General features: G+C 39.9%; 2 protein-coding genes across 2 annotated transcripts; one reads left to right on the plus strand and one right to left on the minus strand.

The window, feature by feature from the left end:
* Nucleotides 1–886: 886 nt before the first annotated feature.
* slc2a9l1 (solute carrier family 2 member 9, like 1) lies at nt 887–6821 on the minus strand. Its single transcript, XM_007571586.2, has 12 exons — nt 6768–6821; nt 5452–5547; nt 5180–5340; nt 4292–4416; nt 4045–4174; nt 3795–3943; nt 3516–3703; nt 3156–3266; nt 2284–2385; nt 1882–1954; nt 1575–1702; nt 887–1472 (listed from the first exon to the last, which is right to left on the minus strand). Exons 1-12 carry the CDS (start codon nt 6789–6791, stop codon nt 1287–1289), a joined length of 1473 nt encoding a protein of 490 aa, XP_007571648.2. The 5' UTR covers nt 6792–6821; the 3' UTR covers nt 887–1286.
* Nucleotides 6822–7626: 805 nt separating this feature from the next.
* Nucleotides 7627–11616, plus strand: psmd6 (proteasome 26S subunit, non-ATPase 6). Its single transcript, XM_007571587.2, has 8 exons — nt 7627–7916; nt 8374–8579; nt 9326–9471; nt 9553–9772; nt 10336–10444; nt 10559–10727; nt 11230–11307; nt 11405–11616. Exons 1-8 carry the CDS (start codon nt 7772–7774, stop codon nt 11499–11501), a joined length of 1170 nt encoding a protein of 389 aa, XP_007571649.1. The 5' UTR covers nt 7627–7771; the 3' UTR covers nt 11502–11616.
* The last annotated feature ends 1398 nt before the right edge of the window (nt 11617–13014 follow it).

Below are 13014 nucleotides of genomic sequence, written 5' to 3' on the forward strand. Positions count from 1 at the left end.
TCCTCTAAATAAAACTGGATCTATTTTAGGAGATCATATTTACTGTATTATGTAATGACAGCTCCTCTGGGATGATAATTAACTAATCGTTTGGTAAAATAAGAGCTAACTCTTAGTTAGAGGCATTTAGCATGCAAGTTATTAACTGTGGAAAACGCTTCAAGTTTGATTCCACTGAAACGACAAATGGACAAAGAGAACTTTATAATTAATGTCTAATTTTGTGTGAATTAAGGCCCATTTTTAAGATTCACTACATATACACGACTCAAGATCCCAAATTAACGGAAGGGAAAACATTCTTTTGTAATTTAATAAAACCAAAATCTGAAAAGTGTGGTGTGCGTTTGTGTTCACACCCAATTTACTTTGATAGCTTAAAATAAAATAGAGGAAGCAGAGTCATGTAATCGCAGTATGAATCCAGGTGTTTTGTAAAGGTTTAATGAAAGGATACTGGTAAATAAGCGTGATGTCATGACGACCAGGTCGAGAATAAAGCTGTGAATTTTGTTCACATGTCACATAAACTCCAGATTAAGTACGGTAAATTTTGCAGTTGATACTTGACAAAGAGCGATCTCTGAAATTCATACTTCTCCTGAGAAACTGCATTATGTGTTGCTGAGTGTTCCCTTTCTGGATTGGTGCTGAGAGAGCGACTGCAGAAAAATCTACCAATATGAAATCCCTCTATGAAACATTACATTGCCAAGAAGAAGGAAGTATGAGCACCACCGCTGAACTGGCCCTGGAGCTCTCAGAGTTTCTTCACAACGCAGCAAAAGACAAAAACCAATAAGAAAAAATAGCATCCTGTTCCACTTTCTGGGAGAGTTTCCATTAATTTCACTCCTGTTAGGTGTCTTATCAACACACGACAGAGTCCAAAGGCAACAGTGGATGATTTATTACTGGATAGGAGGAGGCAGTGGAGATCTGACAACTCGGTGAAAAACACATTGCAGACACAGATCATGTAGCCGCCGCAGCACAGTCGACCTGCTGTGTGTGTGTGTGTGTGTGTGTGTGTGTGACAACTAGAGCAAAATTGCACCGGTATGGAGGTCAATGACTGGATACAATAACTGAGTAGCGATTCATTGAAGATACAATGATTCATGGAATAAAACTGACAAAGGATGAATATTTTTACTTAATTTCCAGATGTGGAAAACTGAGGTGTGGCTACATCCTACATCCCTAAATGCTTCGTTTGAATCTGTCTTCAATCTGTCCAGGAAAAATCCCAGTACCATTTAAAGCGTCTCTCGTGATGCTCTGCTTTACAACTTGGTCTCCACTCTCTCTCTCTCCAGGAAGGATTTCCCACAGACCGTGATGGCTTTAAACTCCTCCGAAATGTCCACCAGAGTCTTCCCCTTGGTCTCGGGCAGAAGGAAGAAGGTGTAAAAGCTGCCCAGCAGGGACATGATGGCAAACAGCGTGAAGCAGTACGAGCCGAAAGCGTCCTGCGGAGAAAAAGTGGACAAAGCAGAGAGAGTTGGTTAGATTCGTAGCCAAGCGTGCGGCATGCAGTTTGGTTGCTTTGGGGTTCGGGGGGGTTTACGCACAATGATGAACGGGAAGATCAGGCCCACCATGGCGGACATGAACCACCGCTGCAGCCCCATGAGAACGAAAGCTGCCACACAATCGGACTGAATAAAGAGCTCGCTGCTGAGGGTGGCTGTGGCGGCGCCTGGGAGAGGAATTGAGCACATCACATTTAACCAAACACTAAATTTGAGGCCTGTGGTTCTAACCTGACAAATAGTAAAATACCGAAAGAGTATGGATGTTTTTGAAGGCTCTGTGCAACATACAGCTTTTCCTCTGAAAATGAACCAAAGGTTTAATGTGTGGCTGCGACGTTCTCACCGGGTCCTCCGCAAAAGGAGATGATGAAGAGGAAGATAAGAGAAGTAACAACATAGGGAGCCCAGCTGAGGTCCTGCAGGAGAGACACAACAATTACAGTTACTATCTGCACTGTTTGCATATTTCATCTTAATGACATGTGTGTGCTGAATGGATTTAATGTGTCCACTGTTTTCACTGACCGTTGGCAGCTCAAAGATAACATCAATGTTCTTGTATCTATCATTCGGTCTCCTGTACCGCTAATCATTATTTTACCTCATCCTCTGTGCCTTGGTTGTGTAAGTTATGCCCATATTTGAAATGTAGGAAATAGATTTTTTTTTTCTCACCAGAGAGAAATTTGTGATCTCTCTGTAATGATTTTATGTTTTCCTTTTACTCCAGTCGTGTCATGTTTACCTTCAGGTTCAGCAATACTGTTCTCATGATCCAGATAGCAGATATGACGGCGTACCCTCCCCAGAATAACGGCCTCCTCCCCATGTGCTCGATGAGAAGACTCTGTTGGAAACAGAAGAAAAGAAATTAAAAAGAAGGAAGTGGCCAGCTTTAGTTAAAATTTCGTACAATGAGCTTTAAGCTGGAAGAGTTTAATATTCTCTCTCTCTCTTTTTTTTTTTAGCATGTATGGTTCCTAAACATTATTTCTCATAAAACATTTTCTCCAGACTTGGATCTTGATCCTTTTACAGTCATTTTTAAAGTGAAAATTACAAGCAGTATCAGTTGGAAGTCGTGTACTCTATTTGTCGGGGTTTGCACCAGCACAAAAACAAAACTGCAAGGAAGGAATGCAGTAAGGAAGGAATAGAGTTAGGACACAAAGGAGAAAAGAAATGACAGAAAAGAAGCAAGAGAACACAAGGAAAGGACTGAAAATGGAAGATGGAATGAAACAAGAGAGGAAGGAAGGAGGCAAGAAGGAAACAAAGTGGAGGGAAGCTCCTCTTTTTGTTGTGTTGTAGAGAACACAAAAAGCTAGGGAGACAGACAGATACAATGTTTAGACAATGGGATTTGGAATCAAATCTGGCAATACAAATATTTTTTGTCCTTTAATTTAATTTTTCCCAGAAAACTGGGAACCCTTTATCTAAAAGCGAGGCAGCTCCAACCAACAATAACACAACTATTGCTCTACATCCTCCGCCATGTTTGCCCTGCTTCTTACAAACACACAGCAACACATCCCTGAGCTGCCTGCCTTTTGCTCAATCTGAAGCACCGAAGGGGAACAGAGTCACGTTAGAGAGGGCTGTAAGTCTGCTCACACAGGAGATGGAGGTAAGGATTTCGGTTATTCCGAGACCGAGGGTGACGTAGCGGATCTTGTCTTTAGGAACTCCAGAGTTCAGGAAGATGTCAAAGGAGAAGGTGTTGATCTGGGAAGGAGGACGATGAATTATTAAGACTGTTCCGTGCAGTGTGTCTTTATTAATTTATTTTTCTAATCGTTTCTTGCTGCAATCACGACAAGAAAAGCGCTGTGACTTGCTTGAATTTTAAGCAACAATTAAATACGACACAGTGGACTTTGACTGGGCCTGTTTGGTGTTCTGCGGCCTTGTTTCATCCCAGTCAACTGAGACCGAGACGTGTTTATTTCTAAATGTCGGGCATCTCTGTCTCACCGCAGACATGCCCGACATCTGATTGCAACTGAAAACGACGAGCGTGGTGATGAGCTGCCATCGGACGGTCCGGTCTCTCATCAGCCGCAGAGGACTCTTCGGCGGAGACGCTTCAAGAGCCATGTGCTCAATCAGCATCTCCTCCATTTCCTGTTTATAGTCACCCTTCCCCCACAAACTCTGAAGGGCTAGGGCGGCGACAAAATAAAAACATTTTTAAAGCAAACACAAGAGAGAGCTTGTTCCTACGTGGTTGTAGCAGAGAGGGGAAATGCGTACCTCGCTTGCACGCCTTATCGTCTCTTTTCTCTATGAATAAATATCTGGGCGCTTCTGGGAGGAAAGGCAGCACCAAAGCCTGAACCGCTGAGAAACACACGGGGACACAGAGGACGATGTTCCACAGGTCACGGCGGCCAAGGATCTCACTGCACAAAAAACAGAACAAAACAAAAACAAAATGATGATCCTAACTTAATCACTGTCTTACTTTATAAAGAGGTGACGCAGACTGACAGCAGATGCGTACCTTAATCCAAAAAACTGTCCGGAGAGTTTACCGAGTGAATTAAAAGTGGCTAAAGTCAGAGTCACTCTGCCTCTTATCTTCCTGGGTGAAATCTCCCCCAAATACATTGAATGGAGACTCCATCCTAAACCTGCGACACACATGTCACCATCTGCATCATTAGGTGTTACACCACCACACAAACTACTCCCAGGAGTGTCAAATGATGCAGAATTATTCATAGTAAATATCAGAAACAAATGCTCACCCGCTGAGTATCCATACAGCATCCGCGCCACGATTATCATTTCAAAAGAGTTAGCCGTCTTGCTGGTCAGCATGATCACTGCCCCCATAACAGAAATCAGGCTGTTGCAGATCATGGCTCTTTTGCTGGGCAAAGAGAGTCAAATTCGTGATTCGTGTCTTCTTCAGCTGCACACGTGATGATGGAGAGGTGTGATAATGTGGGTTTATTAAAAATGTTTGTTGACATGTCTTAATCGTATCCTGCAGAACAAGGGTCATTTTCAGGACACAGTGCTGTTCCTTGTACATGTTTCTTCAGGTAATCAGACAATTCCATATTTTTAATTTCTACTGATGATTAAAAATGTGTTACCCAGAACAGCAGAGCCCTGTGTGTAGAGTTGATGTTAAGTCATGAACTGATTACACACACATCTTTTGGTGGAAAACTGAGCCTTTTGCCAAGCCTGAACTAACGAGGGCAGATGGCGATTCTAAAACCTTCTAACGCCTGAGCTTTAAAACCAAGAAAGGACTTAAGTAGAACCGGTCTGACGCCATGAAGGAGGGGAACAGGTCTCCAAAAGCAAAACATCATACTGCAAAAACTGATGAGAAACAAAGTGATTGACATCAATCTGGATCACGAAACCATTTCTATATTTTCGGGGCAACAATTTGGCGATGTTGGCAGGATTCCGTGATCATGCAGTGGAGGGTAAAAGTGACAAAGTGATTGTCTATTACTTATTTAAAATAAGTGATCATTTGAGATTAAACACGCTTGTTTTCCGGACTTGATTTGTTATTTGCCTGGTTACCACTGCATAATCTCAAACAGGAGCATACATATAGTTTTCAGTTCCCACATTCGCGGATACCTGACCTGTAAGCCACGTACACACACCTTCCCAGTTTCCGTGAGAAGAGTTTGACGCTGGCGGCCCCAAACAGTCCCCCGACAGCATACATGGAGACGATGAGAGACCAGATCATGGTGACTTTCTGAGGACCTGGAGGCTCTTTGTACCTGTCATACCAGCTGCTGTTGATGAAGTGCTGGATGTACTGGAAAGGCATCAACAATCCGTATTGTGACGAAACAAATAACACCAAAATGTGGGAAAACTGAGAAACTGAGCTTGCTTTTTTTGTTGTTGTTGTTGTTTGTTTTCTTACTGGTGAGGGAGAACTGAGTCCGGTTACGTGGTAACCAGAATGGAAACTTCCTCCACAGCCCAAAACGATGATTACAAGCAGAGCATTCCCTTGGGTCTGAAATGAAGGAGTGAAAACATGATTATGACCTACACAACAGACATGTTCATTTTTGTTTTTGAAAAGGCATTTGAAAATCTAGTGTTTTTAATGATATAATTTCCTTCTTTACTTTGTTCTATGTTTACATGAACTCTAGTTAAAAACGTTTAAAATAGATTTTGCGTAAATACTGAAAACAAATATATTTATATTTTAAAGTAAAATAGCCATGTAGTTGCGATTTCATTATTGTTTAGTTTCTTTCTTAATTTTGTTCAGATGTAAAAAAAAAAAAAAAAAAAAGTCTGTAGATTTTTTTTAAAAAAGTTGTTAATAAGCAAGAAGCAGAATTACTGTTAAAAAGCAGGAAGTGTTTTCTGCACCAAGGTCATGATTGGACCAAGGTCTAATTCGAGCAACGTCACCGCCTCAACACAGAAAACGCAATTACATTTGAATTACTAACTTTATTTTATTTTATTTTTAGAGTCAGAAAACCTATAAAAGCTTAAAATTGTGAAAGAAATTAAACCTGATCTCCATTCTTAATGGCTTTAAAAACCAAAAGTAACTTTGAATCAAACTTATCTGCAGATGGAATCGGAGTATTTTCTGCTAACCATGACTCGGATTAGCTTTGATGACTTTTTAGGGTTAAACGCCATGTTGAATTCAGATGAGAAACTGTGTGCTTATAATGATGTTTGACCGTTACATAACCGCAGTCCAGCTAAACTTGCATGAGTAAAACAGGGACTGACTATGTGGAGAAAAGTGAGACATGCATAATTGAAGCATAGCTCCTTAATATAAAGTATTCTGCTGAAACAGTTGATGGAACCACAATGCTGTTCATTTTAATTGATTATTCCATCTTTAATATGTTAAGAAAATAGGAATTTAAAAAAATAATTAAGCAAGACACAACCCACAATGACTCAGCTAAAACTATGATCTAAATAATTTACTACTTAAAACAATGAGTGGCTAAAAACAAGATGGATGCCAGTGTACATGTTAAGCTAGTCATGTAAATTTGTACAAGTTTTTTTTCTTTTTTTTTTTTTTACCTGAAATGCCAAATAACAGATATGCAAATTAAAAGTTATCATCACTGTGTCTGATATTGCCACATACATGTTTCTTTTCCACTGCTCTTTTCGGCATTTACATGTTTTGAATTAAAAATCATCGCGTCATGTAACAAATAGGTTAGAAATCTGTGGAACTCCTACCAGTTGGTGAAAGAAAGTTTCCATTCTGTCTTTACGGCCTTGAACTTTGCAGTCCACAAATCCAGATTCCTCAGACTGACCGCTTTAAAAACCCCAGAGGCTGCTTATCATTAACCTGTTTTGAGTAAAAATTAAGCACCAGAAACAGGCCGTCAGTCTGCTGATTGGAAGGGACAAGAATTGTAAGAATCTGGCTGGAAGTGAAAAGTGAAACAGACAACTCCCAGACGGAAAATAATGTTAAATGTGCAAATTCACAGTTCGATTTTATTTAGCAATTTTGAGAATTAAAAACTTACATAAAAGGCACCCACCTTAAATTTAACTCTGTACATAATTTAGATACTTAACTCTACAAGTTATGAACCATTACATATAGTTGAAACCACACATTTACACTGTAGCCAACTATTTTGAGAAATGCACGACTCCATCATGCAGAATGGCACCACCACAACATGATGCTGTACGGCATAGCAATCTTATTTTATATAAACTTTTGATGTTGAAAAAAGTGATAAAAAATATTTTAAAATATCTGTAATAACTAATTCAAAAGAGGAAATGTCCATCTCATTTAATGTCAGTAAGGATTGTTTTTTATGCAGTGTATCTCATTCCCACTGTGTTTTCGTAGAGTTTTATTTCATAAAAGGACTGTTCCTTTTGCGAACAATAAACATGAGTTAATTGTGCGTTAAATCGCGTAAAACTACTTGCTCAGCATTAACTTGATTGCTTTTTAAAAAAAAACATTGACGGAATCGCTGCCTGTTGGGTTAAACATACGTGTTGCTTGATGTCCGCCAGGGGGCAGTAGTATAAAATTATGTTCATTCCTCCTGTTGTGCTCCGCTCTTTTCTCATGTCGCTCCAGCGGAAACAACATCGTTCAGTGTTTCCCGTAGTCATCGTTGATAGCTGGGTAACAGCGAAGAGTGGATCGCATCTCCACAAAAAAAGAGCCGCTTGTTTACTAGTTTGCTTATTTATCAAGAGACAAAATGCCTCTGGAGAACTTGGAGGAAGAGGGTCTGCCTAAGAACCCCGATTTGAGGATAGCTCAGCTGAAATTTCTGCTCACAATGGACGGCCACCGACGAGACGAGAAAGTGAAAACCGAGCTAATGGATGCTATTAAAGCTAACAGTGAGTTAGCCTTTTTTTTTTTTTTTTAAACGGAGCGATTTTTTTACTAATACAACTGAACCATTAGTTGACAGCTGTTCATTAGACAGATAAGCTTAGGGAATTGTTTTAACTGAGGTGTGAGTGATGTTTGAAAACAAATATGGCTAAAGTAAATGCTTAGCTCGAGCATTAGCGTGTTAGCTAACACTGTTAGCGTCGAACAATAAAAAGTTTAAAATGGCTTTTTTTGTTTTACAAAACTAGTAAAACACCAACAAGACAGACTTTTGCTGACTTAATTTCTTTATCATTTTTGTGACGCAAAAAGACATGAAGTTGGAGTATGGGGGTACTTAACACCTTTCTCACCCTTATACCAAATATTATGCATATTCACAATCTCGCATTGATTTAGATTTGGTGTCTTGTGAATGAGGCGCTAAATGACAGCCGGATTTCTGTGTGTGTGCTTCAGACATGGCGCCGTATTATGAGGGTCTGTGTAAGGAGCTGAAGTGGCCCTTGGACTCTGAGCTGCTGAGCAAAATGAAAAAGGCCAACGAGGAGGAGCTGAAGCGCCTGGACGACGTGCTGGAGGATGCAGAGAAGAACATGGGAGAGAGCGAGATCCGGGACGTGATGATGGCCAAAGCGGAATATTTAATCAGAATCGGAGATAAGGTGAGAGAAGCTTCAGCGAGGACACGGAATGTGTTCAATGCATGTTAAAAATGAATAAATAATTGATGTACAGCCGGTAAAACCCTCCAAATCTAGTCATTAAAAATGTATGCAAAAAGGTTTTTTAATGCGTAAAAGTTATTTTATGACCTACATAATCATGAGAAACACAGCTGACTTCATTGTTTCTCAGCACAGTCACATTGAGGGTAACCCATAAAAGATGAAACTTTTTGTTGAGCAATTTCATAGGAACAAAGGCCACAAGATGTGCTTTAAACAGGTAAAACCTACAGACTGTATTTGAAATAATTCCAATAAAAAAGTAGTAGCCAAAAATCAACCAATCATAAAGCATGAAAACAAATAAATGACTTTAAAGCAAAAGAACGATTCATTTAGACAGAGAAAACATTCACAACAAACTCTACAATAGCGTACAAATAGAAAATATTAAAAGCACTGTCTCGAAATTTCAATACAGTAAAAAAATCTGTAAAATTAAGTTATGAATAAAGCAATAATGAAAATAAAGTTAAGCTAAAACCAGAAAAGACTGTAGTAAATTTACCTTAAGTCTGTTTATGATTTGAATGTTTTCGGCTGCGTGTTCATCTCCCTCATGCGTCTAAAAGTCTTGTGACAGCTATAATTAATCACACGATTAAGCATGTTCTCTCTAATATAATGCATTACTTTTAAACGAATTGAATCTATTCCCCTTTTTTCCCTGTGCGTCACCGCAGGAGGGCGCGCTGACGGCTTTCAGGAAGACCTACGACAAGACGGTGGCTCTGGGCCACAGGTTAGACATCGTCTTCTACCTGCTGAGGATCGGCCTCTTCTACATGGACAGTGACCTCATCACGCGCAACTCGGAAAAAGCCAAGAGGTTCGTCCCCCCTCGTCCTCGGCCGCCTGCCGGCGTCGCCGCAGAGCATAACCATTGTGCTTCTTCTTCTTCTCTGTGCAGCCTCATCGAGGAGGGCGGGGACTGGGACCGGAGGAACCGCCTGAAGGTCTACCAGGGTCTGTACTGCGTAGCCATCAGGGACTTCAAGCAGGCCGCCGAGCTTTTCCTCGACACCGTCTCCACCTTCACCTCGTACGAGCTCATGGACTACAAGACGTTTGTCACCTACACAGTTTACGTCTGCATGATCGCCCTGAAAAGGCCCGACCTCCGCGAAAAGGTAGGGAGAAGACGTGGTTCCGCGGTTCCCAGGGTTAAACAAACTGAAATGAACAAAAAAAAAAGGTAATTAAAGGGAAAAGACTGTAACTACCTGGAACTAGTTAAAACATACTGAAATTAGAGTTAAAATACCTGTCAAATTGAATTTGTTTTTTTTCCCCCCAACACAAGCAGTTTAGCTCAGCTGTGGGCAAATTACGGTAGTCTGCAAAAGTTGGAATAAATTAAAGAAGCAGAATTATCAAACAATTTTAAAACATCTTTTAAAATTACATTTTCTGTTGAGCATTCATTACCCGATCAACGTAAACATAACCAATACTTTGACCTTTTTGAATTATTTTCCTAAAAACTAACCAGGATATGAAAAAGCTAGAGCTACTACTATGACTAATAAAACCAAAACTGAAACTAAACATATTTAACAAGTAATAACTAATGAAAACAAGCAAACACACTTTAAAAACTAATTAAAACTAACCTAATTAGACACCTCACAATGAAGTAAAACTAAACTGTAATGAAAAATGTCAAACTCTAATCACCTGTCGTCCTCCTCAGGTGATAAAAGGAGCAGAGATCCTGGAGGTGCTGCACAGCCTCCCGTCCGTCCGCCAGTATCTGTTCTCCCTGTACGAGTGCCGTTACTCCGTCTTCTTCCAGTCTCTGGGTGAGTTTCTTGTCGTTTTTCAAACTAAAATAGCACAGATTGAATCTAGCATCTATCCTGTGTTGGATTAAACGGCTTTTCTACGTCGTCCTGATGCGAATGTGTTGGTTGCAGCCCTGGTGGAGCAGGAGATGAAGAAAGACTGGCTCTTCGCCCCACATTACCGCTACTATGTGAGGGAGATGAGGATCCAGGCCTACAGCCAGCTGCTGGAGTCCTACCGCTCCCTCACGCTGGGATACATGGCCGAGGCCTTCGGCGTCAGCACAGAGTTCATTGATCAGTGAGTTGCTGTTTACACCACTGATTTATAACTTATTTGTTTAGTCTGCATACAACTCTGCATGGAGTTAAAATGCTTTAATATCGCTTCATGCTATTACTTCATTTCTGTTCATCTCAAAGGGATTGTTTGGGGAGCCAACAATCATGCCACTGAAGACTTTTTTTTTTTTCTCAGTCATTTTCCTTCTCTAAACCAAATGAAACGTTTTTTTCAGTTTTAGGTCTGCTACTTTAAAAAAAAGAGATTAATTTGAAAGTTTTTGCACATCCTTACAAAGGTTAAAGGCCATATTTGGATCAGACATCCACAACCTACCAAACTGTAAAGGTTTTTGAACAAACTTTAACTTTATCCAAAAAAGGGGGGGGGAAAAGAACATTTACTTAATTAGTAACTTATTTCCAACTCAGTACTTTGTTTTATGTGAAGGTTGACAGGAATCCTCACGCTGTCGCTTTGTTTTACACCAACTAACTCGGATCTCATTTCCTCTCCGTAGGGAACTGTCCCGATTCATCGCCGCCGGACGTCTGCACTGTAAAATTGACAAAGTTAACGAGATTGTGGAAACTAATAGGTAACATTCATTTAAATACCCAAAAATGCAAGTACAGTAAACTCCAGCCAAGCTGTGAGACCTACATGATGTCCTTTCTTCTTTTTTTTTTAAACAGACCTGATAGTAAAAACTGGCAGTACCAAGAGACCATCAAGAAGGGTGACCTGCTGCTCAACAGAGTCCAGAAGCTGTCAAGAGTCATTAACATGTAACCATGGCAACCATCGGGGGGTTTTTTCCGTGATGGAGAGTTGCAAGTTTTCCTCTTGGTATTTGTCTGACAAAGTGGCTTATATTGTGTATATAATAAAACCTGTTTACCTAAAATGTCCCCAGAAGTTGACTTGACAGACAAGGCAGAGGCAGCATTTCATATAAATAACAGTATAAATTATTTTATTTACACAAACTTGTTACAAAACAAATATACTATACAATCTTTTTCTTTAAATATTAATTCTAACCTATGTTTTGTTCATGAATTACATAGCAGCCAAATACATAAGTCCAGCTGAAAATGATTCTGATGATGTATACAGAAAACAAAGATCTATACACGCTTTTACAAAGTATGAATGATGATTTTTTTTTTGTCTTTTTTTTTTTATTATTCTTTTTCCTTCCCAGACATGAGTTGGATTCTCTGTCACGTTTAACATTCCAGGTCTGCGGTGCAGATAAGAAACAAAACATCCTCAAATGTTTCCGTCTGAAAAGAAAAATCTCAGTGGAGTTTGAAAGGTGAACAAAATTTCAACATGTTGACTGAAGGAAAAGAAAAGTGTTTTTAACCGAGTGGATGAGAAGCTCTAGTTTGTTTTTGTTTTTCTTTAAGGGTTCACAGGCTGATATTTGAAACCGAACTCCAATACTTTGAACATTCAAGTAGGGTAAAGCCACCCGACGAATACTGTCCTCAAAGAGTCAGGGAGAGAAACTAATTCAGGCACTTTCTTGATTTGATATTTCTTTCAAACTGCTGCTGAGCTCATCCTGGAAAAGCTGCGATTTAAACAGGCAACGAGGAAGCAGACAACTTTTCAATTGCTCTTCTTCCTCGCAGAGATTGCCATGTCCCTATAGCACCACCACCACTACCCTCCAATCGTGAAATGTGTTCAAGTCTACACAGCGGACGACTCAAAAGTCCCTAAACATTTTTTTCTTCTTGTTTTTAAACGGGCACAGCTTCAGGCTGCAACATTTCAGACCAACAGGGGTCGCACGGAGTCGGATTAGTAGGCAACATAAAACCGTCTGGTAAAAAGCACACGTGATTCAGACCTTGGTACGTGAATAAAGGTATCTCTCATACAGACACATGCTACGGCGGCGGCGACGTCTCCCTGTCCCTCCTTTAAAGGTCGAGTACACGATTCATGAGATGCTTCGACGAACGGGATGTATTGCATCGTATAGACTTGGCAGTGAACCACTTCAAATAGTCTTGTCCGCAAGATCTCTCTCTCTCTCTCTTTTTTTTTCTTAATAAATAAATAATCTTTAAAACTGTACCAAAAAATTCAGCGTGTAGGAAAAATGCCCGTGCAAAAATACATACTTTACTATGTACAATTTGTTAACAAAATATGTATTCTCAAATAGGGACACTTGTTTGATACATAGGCTACAAGAAAACATGGTGAATTAAAGAGTATTTCTTAGAAAACGACAAAAACAAAAACTTCGGCTTTGACATCAGTGAAGGATTTTTATTTTTTTTTA

This window comes from Poecilia formosa, unplaced genomic scaffold, assembly GCF_000485575.1.
Source record: "Poecilia formosa unplaced genomic scaffold, Poecilia_formosa-5.1.2 Scaffold283, whole genome shotgun sequence".
NCBI classification, from domain to species: Eukaryota; Metazoa; Chordata; class Actinopteri; order Cyprinodontiformes; family Poeciliidae; genus Poecilia; species Poecilia formosa.

Excerpts from the sequence above, each read along its gene's own strand:
- slc2a9l1 (XM_007571586.2), bottom strand. The coding sequence starts at position 6,791 with ATGGAAACTTTCTTTCACCAACTG. Across the intron at positions 4,417-5,179 it reads TTCTCACGGAAACTGGGAAG|CAAAAGAGCCATGATCTGCA; the intron begins GTGTGTGTACGT and ends CTCTTTGCCCAG. Across the intron at positions 1,473-1,574 it reads TGATCTTCCCGTTCATCATT|GACGCTTTCGGCTCGTACTG; the intron begins GTGCGTAAACCC and ends TTTTCTCCGCAG.
- psmd6 (XM_007571587.2), top strand. The coding sequence starts at position 7,772 with ATGCCTCTGGAGAACTTGGAGGAAGAGGGTCTGCCTAAGAACCCCGAT. Across the intron at positions 10,445-10,558 it reads CGTCTTCTTCCAGTCTCTGG|CCCTGGTGGAGCAGGAGATG; the intron begins GTGAGTTTCTTG and ends TGTTGGTTGCAG. Across the intron at positions 10,728-11,229 it reads AGCACAGAGTTCATTGATCA|GGAACTGTCCCGATTCATCG; the intron begins GTGAGTTGCTGT and ends TCCTCTCCGTAG.